Source organism: Oncorhynchus masou, chromosome 31, assembly GCF_036934945.1.
Source record: "Oncorhynchus masou masou isolate Uvic2021 chromosome 31, UVic_Omas_1.1, whole genome shotgun sequence".
Lineage (NCBI taxonomy): Eukaryota > Metazoa > Chordata > Actinopteri > Salmoniformes > Salmonidae > Oncorhynchus > Oncorhynchus masou.
In genome coordinates this window covers 60,079,647-60,106,991 of record NC_088242.1, presented here as the reverse complement: position 1 = coordinate 60,106,991, position 27,345 = coordinate 60,079,647, and the positions used below count along the sequence as shown (strand labels likewise).

General features: G+C 44.3%; 1 protein-coding gene across 10 annotated transcripts in view; it reads left to right on the top strand.

Annotated features, from left to right (window-relative positions):
• The window catches only part of LOC135524212 (homeodomain-interacting protein kinase 2-like), a 97,520-nt gene that overhangs the window by 19,626 nt on the left and 50,549 nt on the right, over positions 1-27,345 (top strand). For all 10 annotated transcript variants that reach the window (XR_010452917.1, XM_064951555.1, XM_064951548.1 and 7 more), the window contains one exon: positions 161-1,316. Coding sequence is in view for 9 of the 10 variants with exons in the window: in XM_064951555.1 (XP_064807627.1) it covers positions 161-1,316 (1,156 nt within the window). In the remaining variant the exon portion in view is untranslated. The remainder of the gene's footprint in view (positions 1-160; positions 1,317-27,345) is intronic.

Sequence of the window (27,345 nt, the reverse complement as noted above, 5' to 3'; positions counted from 1 at the left end):
ATGTGTCAGCATGGGCCTAGCTGAGCGCTGTAACGACCAGCCCTGACCTAAGCTCTCTTTATTTAAAGACGCCGCTCGTGTTTCAAGCACTGTCTCACATTCCTACCTCTCACTTTTTATCTCTCCCCCTCCCTTCTCCCCCTCCCCTCCTTTTTTCCAGGTATGGCCTCGCAAGTGCAAGTCTTGTCCCCTCACACTCTCCAGTCAAGTGCCTTCTTTAGCGTGAAGAAGCTGAAGGTGGAGCAGAGTTCATACTGGGATATGACAGGGTACGGCACGCACAGCAAAGTCGTCTACAGTCAGAACAGCAAGCAGCAAGTGTCCCACGCCAGCCCTCTTGGCATCAACTCCTCTCTGCCCTACGAGCAGCCAGCTCTCATCTTCCCGTCTAGCGCGGGGCACATCGTGGTCGCCTCGGCCAGCAGTACCTCGGGCACCGCAGGGCCTCTGGGGCCTCTGTTGGGCTTGGCCGGTAGCAGTAGCGGCAGTGGAGGCGGAAGCGGAGGAGGAAGTGGGGGAGCCATCCACAACCTGACCCGTCGCAGCACCGTCAGTCTGCTGGACACCTACCAGCGATGCGGGCTTAAGCGCAAGAGTGAGGAGCTTGACAACAGCAACAGCAGCGTGACGATCATCGAGGAGCACGGCAGTGGCACAACGATGATCCAGAACGCAGCCAGCGGGGCCGCTGTGGCTACGGCCACGGCAACGGCCACATCGACAGCCACCTCCAAGAACAGTGGTTCCAACAATGAAGGGGACTATCAGTTGGTGCAGCACGAGGTGGTCTGCTCCATGACCAACACCTACGAGGTGCTAGAGTTCTTAGGCAGAGGCACCTTCGGCCAGGTGGTCAAGTGCTGGAAGAGGGGCACCAACGAGATTGTTGCCATCAAGATCCTGAAGAACCACCCGTCATACGCGCGCCAGGGCCAGATCGAGGTGAGCATCCTGGCCCGGTTGAGCACGGAGAGTGCAGATGACTACAACTTTGTGCGTGCCTATGAGTGCTTCCAGCACAAAAACCACACGTGCCTGGTGTTTGAGATGCTGGAGCAGAACCTGTACGACTTCCTCAAGCAGAACAAATTCAGTCCACTGCCGTTGAAGTACATCAGACCGGTCTTGCAGCAGGTGGCCACGGCCCTGATGAAGCTCAAGAGCCTGGGCCTGATTCACGCTGACCTGAAGCCGGAGAACATCATGTTGGTGGATCCCTCCAGGCAGCCCTACCGCGTCAAGGTCATCGACTTTGGCTCGGCCAGCCACGTGTCCAAAGCCGTGTGCTCCACCTACCTGCAGTCCAGATACTACAGGTAAGATTTGTTTCTATCACCTTGATTTAAACAGGAAATCCCACAAGAGGTCAAAAGGCCTCTTTCCTAAGAAAGATCTGGCAGTTGGTTTGATAAAAAAATAGGGTTTGAAAAGGTTTAGATGGGACAGCTCTGTGACACTCTCTCTCTCTCTCGCTCTCTCTCCGCTTTCTCTATATCTCTCTCTCTTTCTCTCTCTCTTTCTCTATCTCTCTCTCTCTCTTTCTCTCTTTCTCTCTCTCTCTCTCTCTCTTTCTCTATCTCTCTCTCTCTCCCTCTTTCTCTCTCTCTCTCTCTCTCTCTCTCTCTCTCTCTCTCTCTCTCTCTCTCTCTCTCTCTCTCTCTCTCTCTCCTCAGTGTTAACCCTCCCCCTTTCCGCTGTGAGATGGGGGGACAGTTAAAACTCTGAGGCTTGCTGAGAAACCAGCTGCTTATCGTGTTTAATATGATAAAACACCCATGTTGTGGTGCTGCTTTGAAGATTAAGAAGGCAGGTCTGTTGAGTAGTGTGCTGCTTTACAGCGTGGCGGTAACAGCACCAAAATGACAGCACGAGGGAAATATTTGCCGCAGAGACATTTTCGGGTCTCCAACACTAGTTTCTGAGAAAAATGTGTTTGATGTTATGTTATTAGAAAAACAAGCCAGAGAAACCCCTCATTGAGGAGGGACTGTAAACATGTAGAGGGACTGTGAACATGTAGAGGGACTGTGAACATGTAGAGGGACTGTAAACATGTAGAGGGACTGTAAACATGTAGAGGGACTGTAAACATGTAGAGGGACTGTGAACATGTAGAGGGACTGTAAACATGTAGAGGGACTGTGAACATGTAGAGGGACTGTAAACATGTAGAGGGACTGTAAACATGTAGAGGGACTGTAAACATGTAGATGGACTGTAAACATGTAGAGGGACTGTAAACATGTAGAGGGACTGTAAACATGTAGAGGGACTGTGAACATGTAGAGGGACTGTGAACATGTAGAGGGACTGTAAACATGTAGAGGGACTGTGAACATGTAGAGGGACTGTGAACATGTAGAGGGACTGTGAACATGTAGAGGGACTGTGAACATGTAGAGGGACTGTAAACATGTAGAGGGACTGTGAACATGTAGAGGGACTGTAAACATGTAGAGGGACTGTAAACATGTAGAGGGACTGTAAACATGTAGAGGGACTGTAAACATGTAGAGGGACTGTGAACATGTAGAGGGACTGTGAACATGTAGAGGGACTGTAAACATGTAGATGGACTGTGAACATGTAGAAGGACTGTGAACATGTAGATGACTGTAAACATGTAGAAGGACTGTGAACATGTAGAGGGACTGTGAACATGTAGAAGGACTGTGAACATGTAGAGGGACTGTAAACATGTAGAGGGACTGTAAACATGTAGAGGGACTGTGAACATGTAGAAGGACTGTGAACATGTAGAAGGACTGTGAACATGTAGAGGGACTGTGAACATGTAGAGGGACTGTAAACATGTAGAGGGACTGTGAACATGTAGAAGGACTGTGAACATGTAGATGGACTGTAAACATGTAGAGGGACTGTAAATATGTAGAGGGACTGTGAACATGCAGAAGGACTGTGAACATGTAGAAGGACTGTGAACATGTAGAAGGACTGTGAACATGTAGAGGGACTGTAAACATGTAGAGGGACTGTAAACATGTAGAGGGACTGTGAACATGTAGAGGGACTGTGAACATGTAGAGGGACTGTGAACATGTAGAAGGACTGTGAACATGTAGAGGGACTGTGAACATGTAGAGGGACTGTGAACATGTAGAAGGACTGTGAACATGTAGAAGGACTGTGAACATGTAGAAGGACTGTGAACATGTAGAAGGACTGTAGGGACTGTGAACATGTAGAGGGACTGTAAACATGTAGAGGGACTGTGAACATGTAGAGGGACTGTGAATATGTAGAAGGACTGTGAACATGCAGAAGGACTGTGAACATGTAGAAGGACTGTGAACATGTAGAGGGACTGTGAACATGTAGAAGGACTGTGAACATGTAGAGGGACTGTGAACATGTAGAGGGACTGTGAACATGTAGAGGGACTGTGAACATGTAGAAGGACTGTGAACATGTAGAGGGACTGTGAACATGTAGAGGGACTGTGAACATGTAGAGGGACTGTGAACATGTAGAGGGACTGTAAACAGACTCCCGGACCGCTCCCCCCGCCCCACCAAGGCTCCCATTTTCCCCGGGATGGAGATGTGGGGTCAGGCTGAGTTTTTCATCCCTGTAATCCACACCAGCGGGCCCAGCATTAGAAACAGATGACTCGCTGGGTAGGGCTTTCTTCTCCCCTACTTCTTAAAGTATGTTTTGCCTATAGCAAACTCCGCTGTTTGGGTTACACCGCGTTGGTGGGAGTGAGGAGTCTAATAGTGTTCACACAGAGAGCAGCTTTGTTGCTGTTTAGGCACTGCCTAGTCTGTGGAGAGCAGGTGTGAGGCACAGTAAGCACATGCACACACACACACACACACGCACACACACACACACACACACACACACACACACACACACACACACACACACACACACACACACACACACACACACACACACACACACACACGCGCACACACTCTGCAGAGAGGTGATTATGTTGATAATGTGTTGGTGTGAGATGTTTATTTTATATCTGACACAGCAGATTATTGTTTTCTGCAGCCTGTGTAGATGATAGCGAAAGGTGTTTAGACTTGAAAGGGACTTAGAGTAATTGATATCACCCTGAATGTGTGTCATTTAAAAGCTTGTTCTGGAATTATCTCACATAAGACCATATGAGATACATTTTTATCGAGTGCTATGCCTCCATTTCATTTGAAATGGAAATTAGGTTGATAAGAAAAAAACCTCTCATCATGATCTAACACTCTGTATGTGTCCCAACAGTCTCTTTAGTTGGAGAACGAGGTAGAGGCTAACCGAAATATGCAAATAGGGAAACACTACAGTATCTCCCTCTACTCTACCCATCTCATCTTAAATAGAAGCTTAGTAACCAGTGATGAATATGTAGGCTATGTCTATGCTAGTAGGCCATCTTAAATAGTAGTCTAGGTACAGTACCTTCAGAAATGATTCACATTTTGTTCCACATTTTGTTGTGTTACAGTCTGAATTCAAAATGGATTCAATTTAGGTTTTGTGTCACTGATCAATAACCAATAATGTCAAAGTGGAATTTTGTATGTAGAACATTTTAGAAATCAATAGAAAATGTAAAGCTGACATGTCTTGAGTCAATAAATATTCAACCCCTTTGTTATGTCAAGCCTAAATAAGTTCAGGAGTAAAAATGTGCTTAACAAGTCACATAATAAGTTGTATGGACTCATTCTGTGTTCAATAATAGTGGTTAACAGAATTTTTGAATGACTAACCCATCTCTGTACCCCAAACATACAATTATCTGTAAGGTCCCTTAATGGAGTAATGCATTTCAAGCACAGATTCAACCACGAAGACCACAGAGGTTTTTCAATGCCTGGCAAAGAAGGGCACCGATAGGTAGCTGTGTAAAAAAAAAAAAAAAAAAAACATGCTGAATATCCCTTTGAGCATGGTGAAGTAATTCTTTAGGCTTTGGATGGTGTATCAATACACCCAGTCACTAGAAAGATACAGGCGTCCTTCCAAACTCAGTTGCCGGAGAGGAAGGAAACTGCTCAGGGATTTCACCATGAAGCCAATGGTGATTTTAAAACAGTTACAGAGTTTAATGCTTGTGATATGAGAAAACTGAGGATGGATCAACTCATTGTAGTTACTCAACAATACTAACCAAAATGAGAGAGTGAAAAGAAGGAAGCCTGTCATGAATAAAAATATTCCAAAACATGCTTCCTGTTTGCATGAAGGCACTTATTACTGCACAAAATGTGACACAGAAATTCTGAATACAGTCCTGAATACAAAGCGTTATGTTTGGGGCAAATCCAACACAGCTTTCTTTTTTTTTGGGGGGGGGCATGTTATTTTGGCATTAATACCTGTCACATATCAGTTTGTATACTATGTAAAAAAAGTATATCATTGAATTAATAAAGCCGCATACAAACATGGTTTCTTTTTTGTTTTCCTGAGTAAGGCAGCTCCAAAATGCAGGTGTTTCAGCCTAGCTCAGTGCTTTCTGTGGTGGTGGGGCATGCCAGCAGGAAATAGGAGCATGGCGCTGATTGGCTCAGTGTTCTGTCACTCATGGAGACACTACCGTCACAGGCCAAGAATAAGTCCTTAGTAAGAGTAGACATCAACAATTTTAGCCCTTTGGCTCCTGCCATAGAGTTATATTATAAGTACCCTTCCAAGAAGACTCAAGGTCATTGACCACAGATAAAATGACTTCAAATCCACTGGCTCCAGGTCACCTATAAGTCTTTCCTAGGTATAGCTCCGCCTTATTTCAACTCACTGGTCACCATAGGAACACCCACCCGTAACACGGGCTCCAGCAAGTATATTTCACTGGTCATCCCCAAAGCCAACACCTCCTTTGGCTGCCTTTCCTTCCCGTTCTCTGCTGCCAATGACTGGAACGAATTGCAAAAATCACTGAAGTTGGAGACTTATATCTCCCTCACTAACTTTAAGCGTCAGCTGTCAGAGCAGCTTACCGATAGCTGCAGCTGTACACAGCCCATCTGTAAATAGCCCATTCAACCAACTACCTACCTCATCCCCATATTTGTTTTTGTTTTTCTGCTCTTTTGCACACCAGTATTTCTACTTGCACATCCTCATCTGCACATATATCACTCCAGTGTAAATTACTAAATTATAATTACTTCGACACTATTGGTCTATTTATTGCCTTACCGCCTTACTTAATTTACACACACTGTATACAGATTTTCTATTGTGTTATTGACTGTATGTTTGTTTATCCCAATGTGTAACTCTGTGTTGTTGTTTTTGTCGCACTGCTTTGCTTTATCTTGGCCAAGTTGTAGTTGTAAATGAGAACTTGTTCTCAACTGGCCTACCTGGTTAAATAAAGGTGAAATTAAAAAAAGAAAGTCTACAATCTGTTGGCAATTTTTTTAAATCCTTGTCATAGGGCTCCCGAGTGGCGCACTGCATATCAGTGCAAGAGGTGTCACTACAGTCTCTGGTTACTGTGTCACATCCGACCTTGATTGTCCCATAGGGCGGTGCACAATTGACCCAGACTCATCTGGGGTAGGACGTCATTGTAAATAAGAATTTGTTCTTAACTGACTTGCCTAGTTAAATGTAAAAATGAATAATGAAGAGAATTTATAGGTAAAATGTATGGGTGCTCATTGGCCATTGGACATACACAGCAATTTGGAAATTGCTAATTCAACAATGAGTGGTTTGGAAGTAATCAGTGGCTAACTGCAAGCAATCACTAGCCTGCTATTTAGTGGAGTGGCTGTGTGTGTTTTTTCCGAGTTCCCACTATAAATCCAGAGAATTCCAGACTTTGATGACAAAGTTTGATGACAGAATTTGCCCACAAAGGACTTCCGCGCCACCTTCCTGTTTAAGTGAGGTGAGGTGAGTCCAAAAATGTATTGTATACTGCTGCATAAATTATGTAATATTCCAGGGAGATATGTATACTGTAGCTAAGAAAGTAATACTAAGTGTGCGTTGTGTACTAAGTTGTTAGTAGCCCATGTACCTCACCCTAATAACTTGGTCTATTTCTCCAATGCAGTATTGTAAACACATCGTTCGTGGCCGGTGTGTGATTGTTTGCAGAATTTTTTCTGTACAGCTTTGACAGTGCTACTGATAGTAGTGGTGGCGCTTGGCTTGCACGTACAAATTCAGCACACACAACATTCTATAATAGAATTGTCTTATTTGACGTGTCAAATTAAAAGCTTATTTAACGAGTCAAATAGTGTTATTTGACGTGTATCTTTTATGACACGCAAATACCCAAACGCCGTTCAATGTGCCTCACCCTAATAGTTTGGTCTATTTTCACCTCTTAATTTCGCTTAATGTTCTAACTTGGTGGTGCACATAGCCTACAACCTGTTTTAGAGAAATATAATCATTGAATAATGTAAGAGCTTTCATTGTCTGCTTATATGCCCCCTTTGTTTATACTACGGTTTTGACTTGGTGTACAAGGAGAACACTGTAAGAACGGCCCATGTTCTGAATTGTGTCGCTGTACATTTCAAAAGTGCTGAACAAATAGCTATATTGACTATTTCCATCGTCGCTCGCTCATTAATGTCTTAATCAAAATTACGGATTGCGTCTTATCCGCTTGCCATCCCCTTATGCTATAGTTTGTACATCACAATTGTCAGTAATTGTCAGTATTTGACAAACCACATTTGTTTAAGCAAGTCAGCCATATCAACTATGTTTTTTTTAAAGTCAGTAAATGAGGCTGAATTAACTGTTTCGCTGCCAGACAAGGCTCCACTGATAGCCAGGTGTAGCAGTAGTAAGGTGTTGGGACTCTGCTGTTGGGACAGCTTTATGTAGGCCCTAACAGTTTGTGGGCACCGTTTGTCACCGTTATAGTGCAATTAATCTAGTGTTTAGTGTTGTGTTGTGTAGTGGCTTTGCTTCGTTGGCATGCATCCCACATATTTAAAAAAAATTACCAACCAAGATTTACATTCTAAAATTGCCATTGAACACAAAGTTTTGTTGATATTATTTTATAGCTGCTCCTTCAGAGGCCAATAATGCCAATAATTCTTAGTGTTTTTGTTTATTGAATTTTTTTACTTAAAGTATTGGTAAATTATTCTGTTAAATTTTTTCCTGGGGGGAAGGAGAACGCACCGCACTGCACTGCACCGCACTGCACTGTACTGCACCGCACTGCACTGCACCGCACTGCACCCTACTGCACCGCACTGTACTGCACCACACTGTACTGCACCGCACTGTACTGCACCGTACCTTGGGAGTGTTTAGGCAAGAGGCCTGCGGGCATACATAACCTGTAGTATTTAGTCTGTCTATGCACACGAGGTAAGACCTGGGCGGACCACCCCCTGTATTTTGGTTAGCGTGCCAGGTGGTGCGAAAGGTTAGGTAAGAAGTGGGAAGGCAGGTAAGGTAGGAGAGGGGATTCCTTAACTTTTACTTTCTTTGCTTTGGTTCCGTCCAGCCCCTTTTCCCCACATTACTGTGTTTATGAATAATAAATTCCCTGTAAACGGTATTTCTCTCTGCCTCTGTCGTCCTTCCCCGCACCTACGATCACATACATTTTTCACTCCACTGGGAGTTGAAATGTAGCGGGGTGTTGCGTTCCCTCCAAGAGGCGTATGTAACAAAGGACTAGGGAGTTTTTTGGGGGATAAATTAAATAGAATGGAGCTAAGCACAGGCAAAAATCTGTTTTGTCTTCTTTCCAACAGATAGTGGTAGATCCTTTCATCAGAACAATAACCTAAAACACAAGGCCAAATATACACTGGAGTTGCTTACCAAGATGACGTTGAATGTTCCTGAGTGGCCTAGTTACAGTTTTAACTTAAATCCCAAGTGGCACATAGGTCTAAGGCACTGCATGGCAGTGCTAGCTGTGCCACTAGAGATTCTGGGTTCGAGTTCAGGCTCTGTCGCAGCTGGCCGTGACCGGGAGACCCATGGGGCGGTGCACAATTGGCCCAGCGTTGTCCGGGTTAGGGGAGGGTTTGGCCGGCAGGGATGTCCTTGTCCCATCGTGCACTAGCGACTCCTGTGCACACTGACACGGTCGCCTAGTGTACAGTGTTTCCTCTGACACATTGGTGCGGCTGGCTTCTGGGTTAAGTGGACATTGTGTCAAGAAGCAGTGCGGTTGGCTTCTGGGTTAAGTGGGCATTGTGTCAAGAAGCAGTGCGGTTGGCTTCTGGGTTAAGTGGGCATTGTGTCAAGAAGCAGTGCGGTTGGCTTCTGGGTTAAGTGGGCATTGTGTCAAGAAGCAGTGCGGTTGGCTTCTGGGTTAAGTGGGCATTGTGTCAAGAAGCAGTGCGGTTGGCTTGTGTTTCGGAGGACACGTGAGACCTTCTCCTCTCCCAAGTCTTTACGGGAGTTGCACGAAATTGGAGAGAAAAAGGAGTTAAAACATTGTATTTAAATCTATGACTTAAACAGCTGTTTAGCAATTATGAACAACCAACTTGACAGAGCTTGAAGAATTTTAAAAAGAATGGGCAAATATTGTACAATCGAGAGACTTACCAAAAAAAACACTCACAGCTGTAATCGCTGCCATGATCGTTAACAAAAAATTGCAATTACGTTCATTTTAATCCCACTTTCTAACACAGCAACATGTGGAAAAAGTCAAGGGATGTGAATACTTTCTGAAGGCTCCGTATATGTTGTTCTTCCTCTTGGATAAGAAGCAGGCCAGTAAAACCATACAGAGCTGTTTGTTTTCTGGTTAAGGAGTGGAGAGAAGATTATCCCTTCATTTCCTCTTGTAGCGGGGGGGCTGACACTGACCAGAGCATTACCCATCAGGCCTCATCTCTCCTATTCGACCTACATTTGGAGCAGGTCTGCGACTGGGTGCCCTTTGTCAGTGCTATACGACGTGAGTGTGCGTGTGCTTGTGTGTCGCTCAGAAATGAGTCTGTACTGGTAAATGCATAGTGTCTATGCTTAGTGTCATAAAGGTAATTGTGGTGACATTCACGGGGCAGTGTTTGGCTGTATTTATGATAGGTTCAAAAGGCCACGTACACATAGGCTTAACATCAAAGCAGCCCATGATGATTTCAGATGAACAGATAACTAAATGATGCCTGTTCGGGAAAGGATGTATTTTCCAGGGAACTGTTACATAAAAATGTGCTCAGTCACTCTGGCTTTGTGCACAAAGTTCTCTATAATGATTTATTCTGTTCCAGGCTATAATCCATGGGGCAGGTCCACTCCACTCGACCTCCACCACGGCTAGCCTAGCAGCACCAGACAGGATGTTCCCCTTATTAATGTTTAGGCAACATCTCTCAATTTTTTTATCAGGTTTTCAAAAGCTCCTCTAGGCCTTTGATATTAAGCTTGGTAGTTGCAGTGTGAAAATTGCCCTGCTCCTGCTATGAAGAGGGCTTTGCCCTGCTTCTGCTATGAAGGGGGCTTTGCCCTGCTTCTGCTATGAAGAGGGCTTTGCCCTGCTTCTGCTATGAAGAGGGCTTTGCCCTGCTTCTGCTATGAAGAGGGCTTTGCCCTGCTTCTGCTATGAAGAGGGCTTTGCCCTGCTTCTGCTATGAAGAGGGCTTTGCCCTGCTTCTGCTATGAAGAGGGCTTTGCCCTGCGTCTGCTATGAAGAGGGCTTTGCCCTGCTTCTGCTATGAAGAGGGCTTTGCCCTGCTTCTGCTATGAAGAGGGCTTTGCCCTGCTTTAAGTGTTATATTTCCGTACTGATTTCCGCTTCATATGGAAATAATACGGAAGTCATTTTAAACCCTCTTCCCATCCCTCTGTCTATACTTGCTCTCTTACTTACTGTGTTTCGTGGGAATGTGATCCCTGCTACATGGCTGTTTGCAAGCCATAGATATGCTGCTGAGGGTACGTGAGCGTTGCAAATGATTTATGGATTCTTCACAAGGTTGACTCATGCAAATAAAACACGGGTTTTCAAGGTAAACATGAGCAATACCATGAGCAAGCTGCTCTGATAGGAGTGGTTCTAATTAATGAAACACTGAGAAACACAGTACATTTGTTTCTTGTGTACTTTTAGCCCAAATCTATCATTGCTAGCACGGCATAGCCTTGTAGTCAGTGTATAAAGTCCTTCTGTCCGTCTATTTGACCTGCAGATCTGTAGCCTATGTCTGCAGAGCAGTGCCTGTGCTGGTGCGGACCATACTGTGTGTTTATTCAGTTTGTCAGCTAGCTAACTAGCCTCCCCATGGCCTCCCTCCCTGGCCTCCTTCCCTCCCTCTTCTCTGCGGTACCCAGCTAATGATGTAACAGGTAAACTGGCCCGGCTTACACAGGACCAGATAAAGGGATTATTGTATTGTCCCAGTTGGGTCTGTTTGCCCAGTTTATTTCAGTGGAAAGGACATATGATGGGTGAATTGCAGTGAAGTCGTTATTTAAGTTTTAGCTGAAATAAATGTGGCTCAGGTTCTTACAGCCGACAGCTAAGCTAGCCATGTTAGCTAGCTATCTATGTGTGGTTGGAGGATGAGGGGATGATTTTAGTAGACAGATGAGGACTAAGGAGGAGACCTGCAAACTCACTGACCCCTGTTATCTGACATCATCCCAGGCTGCCTGGGAGCTCTGTGTCTTATTGCTCCCCATGGGGAAAAGTCCTCCAGGATCCTACAGCCACAGCCTGCTATGACTCATATCAGATGTAACAGGCAGGAAGTGCCTGTCTGTCACTTCCTGCCTATCAGTCATTGCCCAATGTCTATACACCACAAATACAGGCTTATGATAGGTGCCCGGGAGGATGAATTCGGGAATAGTCTGCTTTAGCTCTAGTTCAACCAGCGCTCTATCGCTGCACTGATCAAAAAAATATACGGAAATGTATCTTTGGGGGTGGCAGGTAGCCTAGTGGTTTGAGCGTTGGGCCAGCAACTAAAAGGTTGCTGGATCAAATCCCCGAGCTGACAAGGTAAACATCTGTAGTTCTTCCCCTGAACAAGACAGTTAACCCACTGTTCCCCAGTAGACCATAATTGTAAATAAGAATTTGTCCTTAACCCGAGTTGCCTGGTTAAATAAAAAACAACATTTGGAAGAGTGGGGATAGAGTGCTGTCTGAGACAATTAAGTTCACCTTGTCTGACTTCTGATGGTAGTTCGGCAGCGTTTGTATGAAACCAAACGGTACGTCAAGCTCTTCATTTCTATTCAGTTTGATTTGCCATCTGAACTGTGCATTAGAAATTTTAGGTGGAGTGGAGAAAATAGCCCAACACACGTGACTTGTATTCCTGTAAGGGATATTGGGAGTGCTGACTCCATCAGTGAGTTGAGCTGGCATCTGTGCTGTCAGTCTGCTGAATTGGTATCCATGGCTAGAGGCCTCTCATGGCAGCCTCCTAGAAATGTTAGGAAAGAAATGTCTAAAGGGGTCTGCGTTCTACATTTTCTCTTTCCACTAGTGGTGGTGGTCTGATCATTTCTGGATACAGTGATAGTGGCACGACCACTCAGCCATATTTAGGGTTTCCCACTTTCAACTCTTAGCCCCAACCAAGCAACCACTATTTCTCTATTACTCTACGCTCTCTATGGTGCTTATTAGCCATAGCATCTCTCACAGTCAGGCACAACCAGCACGCTAACGCTACACTTACCGTCTACTCTAACACGCCCCAGTGTAACACTAGCCCTGCCTAGCTGCTGTTAGTGAAAGAGAATCCAGAGAGCCGTTCCAGCACATTTAACCTGCCTCCGTGTGAGACATCAAGGAGAGATCTTAATGAATGAGGTTGCCATTAGTTACTGTTCTCTGATGCGTGCATAAGGTGTGTTTTTCTCACCATGGCGTGGACTAAACGCAAGCGGAATCGCGTTACTCAGAGCCAAATTATCGGGGTGGTAGGTAGCCTAGCAGTTAAAAACATTGGGCCAGTAACTGAAAGGTTGCTGGTTCGAATCCCTGGGGCGGCAAGGTAGAAAAATCTGCTGTTCTGCCCTTGAGCAAGGCAGTTAACCCCCAACAACAACTGCTCCCCAGGTGCTGATGATGTGGATGTTGATTAAGGCAGGCAGGCCTCCCCACCTCTCTGATTCAGAGGGGTTGGGTTAAATGTGGAAGACAACATTTCAGTTGAATGCATTCAGTTGTACAACTGACGAGGTATCCCCTTTCCCAAGTTTGACTTGTGAGCAGACAAAAGGTGTAGGTGTTGTTTGTTTGCCTCCCAGCGGTGCCAGTTTGGAAATGCAGATAGAGCCTCTTGTTATTGTTCCTGATTTTTTTGTGGTGACATTTCAGTTTCAAGGCTATCAGACTGTTGTTTGTGAATTGTAAGTTATTGCTCTGAAAGTTTGGTGCTTTAGGTAAAAGGCCAAAATAATTGACTCTTTCTTTTGACACTGCACCCTCTAGGATATATGGCACCGTTTCTAGGATGTATGACAGCATTTTTGTAATTTGTTCAGTGTCTAACCCTCTCCTCTGTTGCTACATTTACTTATCCAGAGCGACTTACAGGAGCAATTAGGTTTAAGTGCCTTGCTTAAGGGCACATCGGCAGCAGCGTGATACTTCCGAGTTCCAGGCCATCTAGTTAGGCTACATTCTGGCACCCATTAATGTCCTCCCCCTAACAGTTGCTCATTTTTCAATTTCCATACATTTCCCAATATTAAGCTCTAGAAATTAAGCTGCTGCCTTCATGAAATGTGATGAAATGGAGTGCCGCCCACTCAAGGAATCAAAGCTGAAATCTTCTCTCTGTATCACTGATTGGCTTCTTTGAAACACAGGGTTTTCACTTCTGACACTCCAGGTTAGCGTAGCACATTCCTGAGGTGGTTAGCGTAGCACACTCCTGAGGTGGTTAGCGTAGCACACTCCTGAGGTGGTTAGCGTAGCACACTCCTGAGGTGGTTAGCGTAGCACACTCCTGAGGTGGTTAGCATAGCACACTCCTGAGGTGGTTAGCATAGCACATTCCTGAGGTGGTTTGCATAGCACACGGTTTTGCGTAAGTGTTTGTGCTCATGCTGATGTTTTGCCATTGTTCACTGCATCTGACTGGCACAGGTTCCCTCAGGTCTAAATTAATCATGAGGTCCCCATTTTGCCTGCACGCCTGCCACCCCTCCACAGGGAGCCAGAAAACGCCTTTTCTCCTCTCCCAACCGGGTGCATTAATATTTTAAAGCCCACACCAGGATGGAAAATATGCATCATGGTGTTCACTGGCTGTGGAAAAAGAAGAACGTTCATTTGAATGTCCTCATTTTAAAGCCAGTCATTTAAAGCCTGTCACAGCTGACCAGAGGATAGGGCAGTCCGGGTCAGGTCCACAGAGAGAGGCCCAGGGTAGTGCAGCTGGCCTGGGCTGCGTTGAGCTCCATCCGGCCTTTCTGACTGACTGCCACAGTGGATGGATAATGCCTGGTGGGCAGAGGGCCGTGCATTCTCCCATGATGTGAACAGAACAAAACAGATGTATTTGTTTTCTCAATGGGAAGAATTTGCTAATGTGCGTATATGAGGGTAAATAGTTTGGCTAATTTGCGCCAGGCAGGCAGGCAGGCCTAGCTCACTCTGCCAGCTGAGGTCCCTGTGAGGAGAGAGCAGCAGTCGGCTTGGAGGTCTCTCTCTCTGCCTAATGTGACTGCGGGAGAGCAGACACACACACACAGTGATTTGCACAGTCCCTGCATGGTCGCCTAGATGCCTCAACCAAACATTTCAACTTTTTAACTTAACCTCCCTTCTAGATGTGTGATGACCCTTTGGGCTTGTCTTGCCAGCCTTGTTTTCTTACCAAGACCAACCAAAAAATGGTTAAACATATCAGAGTCCTTTCCTCTCTGGTCCTTTGTCGTCACTGACGTTACCAGACTTAGCTAGGCTAAATGAGATCACCTCTACTCACCACTTATTCTCAGCTCCCTGCCTATATAACCAACCATCTCTCTGTGTTCATTATGTGCTATCCATAGACAGAATCTGGTCTCACAGCTGCACCAGTAGTGTTCATCATAACCAGGAAGTGCATGTTAGAAATCCCATTTTGCTTTTAACCAGTTCTCAAGGACCAAAGAAGTCTCTATGGACTGAGCACGCATTGGTTCCTTATGTCTCTGTGATTGCCTGTGGATCTTTACAAATGCATATCATTTTCAGAATATATGAAAAATGTTCCAAAAGCTATAGGCTAACCAGGAAAATGAAACACTGTGTAAGTAAATCTTATTCCACCCTGGTTGGTTGATAAATAATTGAAAAAGGCTAATAGCGTTGTGTGGCAGCAGCAGAAATGTATCGCCATGTATCAAATTGCAACCGTTTGGTGCCCGAGGCATCATTTGTTTGGAAAAAATAATTACTCCTGTATTGAATACTGGTTAATAATGAAAAGGGTTAGCATTGGAAAATGGTCTGATCCATATTCAGTGGTTGGTTTTATCTGTGTAGGAGGAGATGTGCACCATTATAGCTAGTGTTGCATTGTTGTTTTTGGACAATATTATATTTGACTCCCAAGAATCGATTTGCAATATGTTTTGAACATCAAATCGCAATAAAATCGAATCGCAATACAGATACAATCGTGAGAATCACAATACATATCGTAGCAGCACCTAAGTATCATGATAATATCGTATCGTGGGGTCCCTGGCAATTCCCAGCCCTAGCTCATAGCCCTTATCGATGACTACCGACTGCAATGGCTTCAGAACGAAGGCTGTATAATCAATAGGGCTGTTTTGTGTGTAGAAATATACAGTATTTCTCATTTGTTAAATGTGAAGAAAACGCACTGACTTGAATACATTTATTTTTTATTTTTTATTAAACATTTTGGGATAATGACTTTTGCAACTTCTTGAAGTCTAATCCCTCTGTTTTATGAACGCAGACCATTTATCTGTTTCAGCCGACTGCCTTGGCTATTAGCTTATATTGAGTGCACAAGCAGAATAGCACTGTCCAGCATTAAACAATGATTCATCTCCACACAGAAACCTGCTCTTAGTCCGACGATAGGAATTGAGGAGAAAAGAGTTTCCTGGAAGAAAAGAAAATTCAAAACATAAATGAAGAAATCTTTCAAAGATCTGCATATGGGTGCAGGTCATAGCTTTGTGTTGAAATAGTACATATGCTACATGTATGATGCAGTGGCTCAGGAGTTTGGAGCTTGTCAAGGCGGAGAGGAGCAGAATGTACTTAGGATCTGTTTGGTGTAGTTACTGATTTATTTTTGCCTTCATAACCCTCATTGCACGGCAGTGGGCTGTGGAGCAGCAGAGGGCCAGGATTATGTAGAGGTGATGAGAGTACTGCAGACATACCGGCCATGCTCCTTCCCTCGCTCCCTCGCGTCCATTCCTTTCCTTTCTCTCCCTTTCCCGCCTTTTTTCCCCCAAATGTTCTCCCTTTCTCATTTTCTCTCGCTCTTTTTCCTCCCTCCCTCCTTCTCTCCCTCCATCTCTCACACTAACCAGGTCATTACATGTGATGGCTCTGAAGTGGCCTCACTGGCCTGAGGTAGCTACAGCTAACAGAGAGGAGACAGCAGACATAGAGCAGACATGTTCAGACTGGTTATCAATAAGTGAGCGGGGCTAGCCGGGAGAACATAGAACATAGCGTCCTTCCCTGGGAGGGTGACAGCATACCAGCAGTGTCTGTCTCCCAACAGAACATTACTCTCATTACAGCACCCAGCCTCAGCAACATGAACATGGGGAGAATGAAAGAACCGACAACCACGGTTAAAGATAGTCTTTCATTTAGCCAGAGAGACAAGCAAACTCTATCATCGAAACAGATGGCTCTAGTTTAAACAAAGATGTTTTTTTGGGTCGTCATTAGTTCAAGCTGAGAGAAGTTACATGCGTTTTTCAGCGCGGTTCTGTTCTGAACATGCGTTATTGTCGAGATGCAATGAACACAATGACTACAAACACCCTTTATCTGCCATCTATGCATGCATACCAACCAGCTAAAACTGCTCCTGTGATCTTCCAGTAAAGAGGGTTTGCACTGTTAAGACACGCAGCTTCACTCTCTGCGTTTTCACATTCACCTTTCAAACTCTTATCATGAGGAATTAAAGGGTAGAGGGCGGGGGATAGGGGGGTTTAGGGGTATAGAAGTTCCTCTGTCACCGGCTGGGCAACCCAAAGCAGCCCCCACCCCCCATCTTACTTTACTCAGAGAGTATCAACGCAACTGAGCCGCCGCCACTGCCAACCCTCCTAGCCCAGTCTGCTCTGCAGGCTGCGGGTGAGACTGACGCCTTAGCATTTGCAACTCATATGCAGCACACAGAAGATTTTTTACAAACATAGTGGCTCTCTCCTGTTTTGGATTCTACATGTTGTCTACAGTGTCTTCAGAAAGTATTCACACCCCACATCACATAAGTTGTATGGACAAATGTGTCAAAGGAATGTACTTTATGCCCTGAATACAAAGCGTTATGTTTGGGGCAAATCCAACACAACACATCACCGAGTACCACTCTTCATTTTTTCAAGCATGGTGGTGGCTGCATCATGTTATGGGTATGCTTGTCATCGGCAAGGACTAAGAAGTTTTTTGGGATAAAATAAACGGAATACAACAAAGCACAGGCAAAATCCTAGTGGAAAACTTAGTTCAGTTTGCTTTCCAACAGACACTGGGAGACAAATACACCTTTCAGCAGGACAATTACCTAAAACACAAGGCCAAATATACACTGGAGTTGCTTACCAACTTGACAATGAATGTTCCTGAGTGGCCTACAGTTGAAGTTGGAAGTTTACATACACCTTAGCCAAATACATTTAAACTCAGTTTTTCACAATTCCTGAAATTTAATCATAGTAAAAATGTCTTGTTTTACGTCAGTTAGGATCACTACTCTATTTTAAGAATGTGAAATGTCAGAAAAATAGTAGAGTGATTTATTTAAGTTTTTATTTATTTCACCACATTCCCAGTGGGTCAGAAGTTTACATACACTCAATTAGTATTTGGTCATTGTCCATTTGGAAGACCCATTTGCGACCAAGCTTTAACTTCCTGACTGATGTCTTGAGATTTTGCTTCAATATGTCCACATCATTTTCCATCCTCATGATGTCATCTATTTTGTGAAGTGCACCAGTCCTTCCTACAGCAATGCATCCCCACAACATGATGCTGTCACCCCCATGCTTCACGATTGTGATGGTGTTCTTCGGCTTGCAAGCCCCCCCCCCCCTTTTTCCTCCAAACATAACAATGGTCGTTATGGCCAAACAGTTCTATTTTTGTTTCATCAGATCAGAGGACATTTCTCCAAAAAGTATGATCTTTGTCCCCATGTGCAGTTGCAAACCATAGTCTGGTTTTGGAGCAGTGTCTTCTGCCTTGCTGAGCGGCCTTTCACGTTATGTCGATATAGGACTTGTTTTACTGTGGATATAGATACCTTTGTACCTGTTTCCTCCAGCATCTTCACAAGGTCCTTTGCTGTTGTTCTGGGATTGATTTGCACTTTTCGCACCAAAGTACATTCATCTCTAGGAGACAGAACGTGTCTCCTTCCTGAGCGGTATGACGCCTGTGGATGTAAGCAAAGAGGCACTGAGTTTGAAGGTAGGCCTTGAAATACATCCACAGGTACAACTCCAATTGACTCAAATGATGTCAATTAGCCTATCAGAAGCTTCTAAAGCCATGACATCATTTTCTGGAATTTTCGGAGCTGTTTAAAGGCACAGTCAAATTAATGTATGTAAACTTCTGATCCACTGTAAATGTGATACAGTGAAAGTGAAATAATCTGTCTGTAACAATTGTTGGAAAATGTACTTGTGTCATGCACATAGTAGATGTCCTAACTGTCAAACTGTAGTTTGTTAACAAAACATTTGTGGAGTGGTTGAAAAACGAGTTTTAATGACTCCAACCTAAGTGTATGTAAACTTCCAACTTCACCTGTAGTTACAGTTTTATGGCTGCCTAGCAATGATCAACAACAAACTTTATAGAGCTTGAATAAAATTTAAATAATAATGTGCGAATATTGTACAATCCAGGTGTGTGTAACAGCTGTTTGAAGAAGAGGAACAAGGTGCAGCATGGTACATGTTCATGATTTTTAACAAAATTGAACACTAGAACAACAAATAAAGCAGCACAAACAAAACAGTTCTGTCTGGTGCAGACACATAAAACAGAAAATAACTACCCACAAAACACAGGTGGGAAAAGGCTACCTAAGTATGGTTCTCAATCAGAGACAACGATAGACAGCTGCTTCTGATTGAGAACCACACCCGGCCAAACACACAGAAATAGAAATAATAGAAAAAGGAACATAGAATGCCCACCCCAACTGACCAAACCAAAATAGAGACATAAAAAGGATCTCTAAGGTCAGGACGTGACAGTGTGCAAATCTCTTAGAGACTTACTCAGAAAGACTCGCAGATCTAATCACTGCCAAATGTGATTCTAACATGTGTGAATACAAGGGTGTGAATACTTCTGTAAATGAGATATTTCAATACACTTGAAAACAATTCTAAAAACATGTTTTCACATTATGGGGTATTTTGAGTAGATGGGTAAAAGGCAAAAAACAAAAACAGATTTGAATTCAGGCTGTAACACAACAAAATCTGGAATAAGTCAAGGGGTATGAATACATATCACCAAGACATTCACTTTGCATATGAGGGGAATGTATTTTTAGAAGTGTCTGTTATTGCCACGGCAACAGGGGCGTTGCTGACTGTTGTTGTTAAAATTGGCCTTGACACTGACGGCACCACCACCTGAACCGTGTTTCTCTTTGAACTGCCGTGACACTCTCATGTCGATTGTTTGTCCAGCTTGGGCCTTGCTCTCTTGTTCCTATCTTCGGAGGCCTTGTGGTCCAACAGTATCTCTCAGTTTCATAAATAACCACAAATTGCCTTTTACTAGTTGTGTACAATGCGTAGGTGTGTTTTCAGGGCTCAATACCATGTTTTCCCCCTGGTGGCACTGCTGCTACTAAGTTTTGTAGTTGGTGGCACCATCTTTTCATGTTGCTATTCAAAATATTTTAATGTGCAACCTAATCCAGTGATTGTCATGCATTTTGGGTTGACAACAATGTTCCCTCAAATGTTTTTCGTCACTAAGTAAATTTCAGGTCTGCTGAACGTTGTGAAAATTCTGTGCAACTTCCAGTGCGCATTTACTGTGAACACTGAGGCTATACCCTCTTTAAGTAAAGATTTGAACAGTTGCCATGTAGGCTATTGTGGCTATATTATCATGATGTTGGCCGAGATCTACCGCTCAGATTTTTACGTGAAAAATGTGAGCCTATGCAACATTAACCAATCAAAGACAGTACTGTAGCAATGCGATTCGTGCAGTAAGCTATAGGCCCAATACATTATCACCGCAAATTGGTTTGAATTTACCTGCCAATGCATTGTTAGGGCCATTTTTTAAATTTGTGGCTATATCACACCGGTAATAGATCAATTGTTGTATTACTTGTAAAGCACAGCTGAGTGAGCATCCATTTAAATAATTTTAATTTTAATTTTATTGGGCTGCATCTGATGGTCAGTCTCAGCAGAGGGAGAGAGCAGCAGACTGAGGGTCCGTCTCTCAACATCCCTCTGCTCTCCCTTTCCTCCACTGACACTGACCAAGAAGGGCCACCGTCTTCCAGCTGATGGCGAAACTCGAGTTGTACCACATTATTTCTGCCTCATGCACAAATTCATGTTCTTACTCCTATGAACAGAGGAAGTTAAATATTCCTTGATATTAAAAGAGACCCAAGCCGCTAACAATAGCAACAACGCAAGCCTATAGATACACCTTCCTACTCATTCATTACTGCTGCAGTGCTTGTTGTAGCGCTAGGTATAAATAGTGTCACACCCTGACCATAGTTTGCTTGTATGTTTCTATGTTTTGTTTGGTCAGGGTGTGATCTGAGTGGGCATTCTATGTTACATGTCTAGTTTGTCTATTTCTATGTTTGGCCTGATATGGTTCTCAATCAGAGGCAGGTGTTAGTCATTGTCTCTGATTGGGAACCATATTTAGGTAGGCTATTTGGTGTTTTGTGGGTGATTATTCATGTCTCTTTGTTTGCGCCAGATAGGGTTGGTTTGAGGTTTCTTGTTTGTGTTAGTTTATTCATGGATAGTGTCTTTTTATATTAAACATGAATAACCACCATGCTGCGTTTTGGTCCGCCTCTCCTTCACCAAAAGAAAACCGTTACAAATAGGAAGAATGTGCATTTTATGGCTTATAGAAGTGTTGACAAAGTGTTGACAGTGCTGAGTAAGAACATAAACATGAACTCAGTCATAAAAAGAGCAGCTCTTTGATGTATTCGTTGACAGTCTCTAATCATGATTTTAAACATTTTGAAATCTCACAGTATCAACTTTGCTTTAGCTTTTTTTTAATGCCTGCTACATTACTGCAGACAGTCATTTGAGCCATCCGATTCTCCAGCGGTAGACCTATAGTTCATATAGCTTCCGGTTGGTGACCACTGCTCTAGAAAGTTGACTGAAGTTCAATCTCTGCGCTGCAGTCTCAGACTACTGCGCGCAGCTTATAGGGAGCATTGGTTGAACATTAGGCAATTTTTGTTAAAATTTGGTTCCAGAATTTATTTTATTGTTTTGTGCAATGTGCCTGCATCTTTATGTGTACTAATATCATGAGCTAAAGTTTTGGGGGCTAATTCACCACCTGAGTAGGCCTAAGTGGAAACTCAAAATACATTAGCTAGATTGCTAACTGTAAATATAATACCACCAGCTAGTTGCCATGTATTAATCTAACAATGTAATGTCCAAAAACGTGCTGCAGTTGTAGCCTACTTCCCAATGAGGCCTATGCAATCGCAATTTCACGCTCTCTGTAGCTCAAAGCCATATTGAATGTTTTGGTTATAAAATAGTTGCTATTGAGCTCAAACATTAGAGTTGATAAATACAAAGTATACCTACAGAAAGCTGAGAACATTCTCTCTTTAAGCGTGGCTAGCGGTGTTTTCCCCACATTTGGATTTTGAAATGTTATACAATCAGAACCTTTTTTTTCTCCCAGAGCATTTTTTTCCACCGGGGTAAGGAGAGAGTGGCGTACTCGACGCGTTAGCAGGCCCCAACAAAACAGGTACAGGGACAGGCAGACACTTTGATTACAGGAATCCTGAGGATACTCTACTTTACCGTTTGACCAAATCATGGTTTTAGCCTTCTAAAAAATAGGACGCTTTGAGTGAGGTGACCATGTAGAACGTGCAGCTCGCACCGATGTGACCAGTGAAAAGGTTTACTCGCACAGCCAAGTCAAAGGGTCGTAAATGCAACTAAATGGTGGTAGTCTGCAGCCCTTTGTATTGCGTTTCAGAGCACCATAGTAATGGAGATTGACCATGACAAGCATATTGTTGCTTTGACCTCTTGTGGTTCTTTTTAACCTGTTTTGGTTCTTTTTTTTCTTTTTCTCCTTATTTTTCCAACCAACCAGAACATATCATTGAATTCAGAGATTGCAATAACTCTTCTTGTACGCACAAGTGAAATCTCCAGAGTTCTCCATAGTTCTCCATCACAGACATAAGACACTGCTGAGAACTCATGGCCACTCCCACCCTACTCTGACCCAATGTTCCCCCATCGTTCCTGCCAAGCCCTTGACATAGCGTTAGGTTCTGGAGGAGAGGGCCACACAAAAACTCCCAACGTCCCAACCGTCTCTCCTCAGTTATTCAGCTCGTCTCCATGGTGATGTGCATGCTTGCGGGGCAGACACAAAGAGATGGCTCTGACTGACTGGAGTTGTGTGTGTGTGTGTGTGTGTGTGTGTGTGTGTGTGTGTGTGTGTGTGTGTGTGTGTGTGTGTGTGGGTGTGGGTGTGTGTGTGTGAGAGAGAGAGAGAGAGAGGAGGACAGGCTGAGAGGGCCTGTGGAGATTACCCAGAGTTCTGGGCACCGCGACCAGCTGAAAACAGCAGGGAACTTTTTTGTCCCATGCCCTCCCCTCCTTACCCTACCCCGCAACCCACCCACATGCACATCTAGACTGTGCTGCAATCATCTGATCAACATGCTATCAACTGGGCCCAGTTTTTCAAAAGTTATCTATCTGGATTTCGCCATCAGAGAGGATTAAATGTATAGAAATAGAAATGAATAGAACAGACAAATCATTGACTTGACAGGGGACTCCCGTTCTATTCATTCTATTTCTATGCATTTAATCCTCTCCGATAACTGAAGTCCGGATAGATAACTTTTGAAACACTGGGCCCTGGCCATATGGACACAAGTTATAGCTTAAGATCTGAGATTATAGAGTTATTGTATTATCCCCAATAAAGATACACAAAGGCAAGGCCATTAGATGTGTGAGCTGGGCCAGAATGGTGTGTGCAGTATGCACTCTGGGCACAAATATACTGGTAACTGTAAAGTTGGAGTAGCAGTGTTAAGTAAATATGAATAGCTGTATTATATTAATCAGAAACAGGACCATTAACTGCTGGTAAGCTAGCAGGCCCGGAGCATTGTAGAGACCACATAATACCCGAATTTAGTCCTTTATCTCAACATTGGACATTGACGATGATGCTTTTTATTTTGACCTCTAAGTGCAGTCATTTTTCTCCCTCTCTCATTTGAATGAGCTATTCATACTGCGGCAGAAAATCAATCACAAATTCAACACCTTTTCTTCAAGAATGTTGTTGACGGCCTTGGTTAAAAGGGCCCCCGTCTGTCTCTTTGTTTGTTTGTTTGTTCTGCTTTTCCACAGGTAGGAATGGGGATGACTAAGTGCTGTGAATTCCAAATGAGCGTCAGTGCAGTCAGCTCTGCAGTGTGATGGTAGCGTTACCTGTCTGTCTATGACAAAGTCTCTTTTGTTTTCACCCGGGTACTTCTCTCCTCTGCCCGGGTTGATTTATGAAAGGGTGGCCATTTTGTAAGGAGCTAATTGTATGAAGTTCAGTAGTGATGGATGTGAGGACGAGGACGAGGACCCGAAGTAGTATCACTCATTGACTGCCTGCTTAAAGAATCTCTGGTGTAGAAAAGAAAGGACGAGAAGCATGACAAAGGACGCTCGAGCTTCAACCAAGGCAAATAATCAGTCCTTCGACAGCCATGTTAAATATTGAGACTGAGTACATTAGATCATGACTTTTCGGTAACTTCCCAGTTCCTACGTGAGGCAGTGAGTTGAAAGGTTTATTTTCACGTGAGCTGGCAGCTATTTAGAACAAAATGGTCAGACAATAAAGATTTATAGGTCAACCCTCCTCACAGGAATGAGTGTAAAACCAAGGATGACGCCACCACCACTCCATTGTACCCCTACCTGTTGCCCCCCACTTTAGCAAGATTTATTTATTTGCCCTTCTGTGGGTTTCTCCAGACAGAGGGCATGAAAACACTGAAAGAACTGTGATGTAAATGTAACACTCTCAGGGTGGCCCAGCATTAATTGCGTTGGGGTATACTTACTGATTATAGTTAAGTGGTTACAAAATGGCCTCCTGGCTTTCTCTGCATTGACCCTATCCCTTCGCTCTCCTTCTTTCCCTCCTCCTCTCGCTCCCCCGGGTCAATAGCAGGCCTGTTGAGAGATGCCTTTCCAGTGAGAGAAGAGATTAGAGGAAAAGTGAAGCAATCCTGTTCTTGCTCCTGCTGCGTCTTCTCCAGAGGGTGCTAGCTGGACCCCTGGATTAGCTTCCCAACAGGTGGGGGAAATTAGCACAGCCTCTGTCTACAGTCTAGTCTACAACAGTGGCTGAGCACTGAGCAGGCTAGGCTGCATGGTGTGGGGGCCTGGCCATGCAGCAGCGTACTGGGTCTCTCCTCTCCCCCTCTTTTCTCCTCTTCTCCGCTCTCCCACTGACCTGGTCTGGCTGTCCTCGAAGGAAAGGACCCAACTCTGGCGTAGCTAGCAGCGTAGCTACGGGTGGTGATGTCACAGGTTTCACTAGTCGTTGCGCTCATCATTTGATCTCTCCACTGTGGCTCTTAGTGTGTCCATGGGATTGGAATTACTCTGATGGTTGATGGGGAGATGTGATGCTCTGCTCTTCTCACATCCTGTACTGCAGAACGACCTGGTCACAGGAAGAGGTCACTGATCACTCCCTCCTTCAGCCTGGGTTGAGGAGTGTCAGCCAGGGTCCTATTCATAAGAGCACCCAAAGGAAAAAGTTTTAAAACATTTTGCAATGGAAAATGATTTGGACATGTCCTACTGTAGTTCCTCTGTGTTTCAGTCCGTTTTCTTCCATTTGATGCCTAATGAATACAACCCTGGATTGCGCTTCCTACGATACTGTAAAATACATTAACTTTTTCTTCATCCAAGGCTGGTTATTTTTCTTGATTCGCACTCACAGAGACAGACATGTAGAGACGAGTAATTTCCATCCCAGTGCTTTCTCAGAAGGATCTTCCTTCCACAGCCCTGGGTCTAACCGGTGCCCCCGCACATTGACTCTGTACCGGTACCCCCTGTATATAGCCTCGCTATTGTTATTTTACTGCTGCTCTTTAATTATTTGTTACTTTATTTCTTATTTTGTTTTGTTTTTTTTCCTTCTTAAACTGCATTGGTGGTTAAGGGCTTGTAAGTAGGCATTTCACTGTAAGATCTACCTGTTGTATTCGGCTGATGTGACAAATACAACTTGATTTGATTGTGTAACCCTCACAGGATGATGTAATCCTAGTTCTCAACATGTGTGTCAGAAACACTGTGTGCTGCCCATTTAGAAGACTGTCCTCCTATTGTCATAAGCTGTCAAGTTTTGTGTGAGATACTGTATGCATGTAATTTTCGGGAATTACTCATGTCGTTACCAGCATCTTGGAAGAAAAAGCTAAATCTGTAGAGTAGCCTAATAGACTTTTGATGTGAAAGTGAAATCCTTTAGGTCTATCATTAACTTGCGATAACATATAGGCTAGCCTAGTGATTTGCGTTAAACATTAAATGGGGTAAAATGCCCTTTTTACTTATGAGAACTCGCAATTACCGCATAGCAATTAAAGAGCAAACATTTTATGACCCTCTTGCCTCGCTGGTACAAGGAGCTTTAGTGTGAGTCGGGAGAATGAAAACCAGCTTGAGACAACCAGTTGATTTCCTCCAGAGCAGTCGTGGATATTTCCATCTGGGTGACGGAGATGTGTTTGCAGCCTTGAGTTGACCTTTTTCCCTCTGGTCAGAGTCTGTGTTATGAGAGGGGAAGAACATGAAATAGGCTGGACTGCCACTATACATAGCAGCACTGTCTCTCTCTGTCTCTCCCTGTGCCCTGTTTGTGTGACGTGACTGACTTATCACCCCTAACATGTTGGGCTCAAATAGTCATGTGTATAGCACACAGCACGACATGTCTCTCAGCTGGAGATGAATGAAGCCTATTTGTTTTATGTGTGTGTGTGTGTGAGTCAGTTTGTGTGTTTGGCTGTTTGCATCACTGTATGCACATCTGTGTGTGTTTTGTCACTGCACACACACAACCATCTGTGCTGAATGATTAGATTTCCGGGGCCTGGGCAGCGGATCGTGTGAGTTCAGTCATCCAGACACAGGCAGGCAGGCAGTCAGATGGGAAGGCAGACAGACCGACGGGCAGACAGAGAGGTGCAGGGGAGGTGGGCTCTCTCAGTGAGCATTTAGGTTGCACAAACTGGCCGTCTGTAGTTTTCTATCTACCTGTGTCCAGGAGGGGACTCGTCATTCAACAGACAGCCAGACAGGGTCCCCCTCCCTCGGAGCCCAGTGCCCAGCTTCGCCTCAATAATGTGGGGAAGCCATGGACCCTGCCTCCCTCACTGGAGGGGAGATCCTCTTAAAGTCCAGGGCGGTCTGTTTAACCACTGCAGCATGTTCCTCTCCTATGTTTCAGGCCGCATGTCTGACAGTCTGCGGAATCTGAATGGTTAATGGAGAATGAACTGGTTTGGTACATTATGACTCACTGTAGATAGGAGAGGGGTCAGCTAGAGAGGTTGGGGCCAACATGCTGTTTGTGTGTGTGTGTGTGTGTGTGTGTGTGTGTGTGTGTGTGTGTGTGTGTGTGTGTGTGTGTGTGTGTGCGTGTGCGTGTGCGTGTGTGTGTGTGTGTGTGCGTGCATTCTGCTACCTTATTTCCACTTTGATGGAACGGGTGGTGGGAATGAGAACCACCTCCATCCACCCAGCACCTACTCCACCCTTCTCCCTCATCTCTCTCTATCTCTCTCTCTCTCTCTCTCTCTCACGGAATGTGTGGCGCGGTTGCAGTTGTTTTCCCCTCCTCTCCCTGCTTGTGTGAAAGTAAGACGCAACAAACTGCTG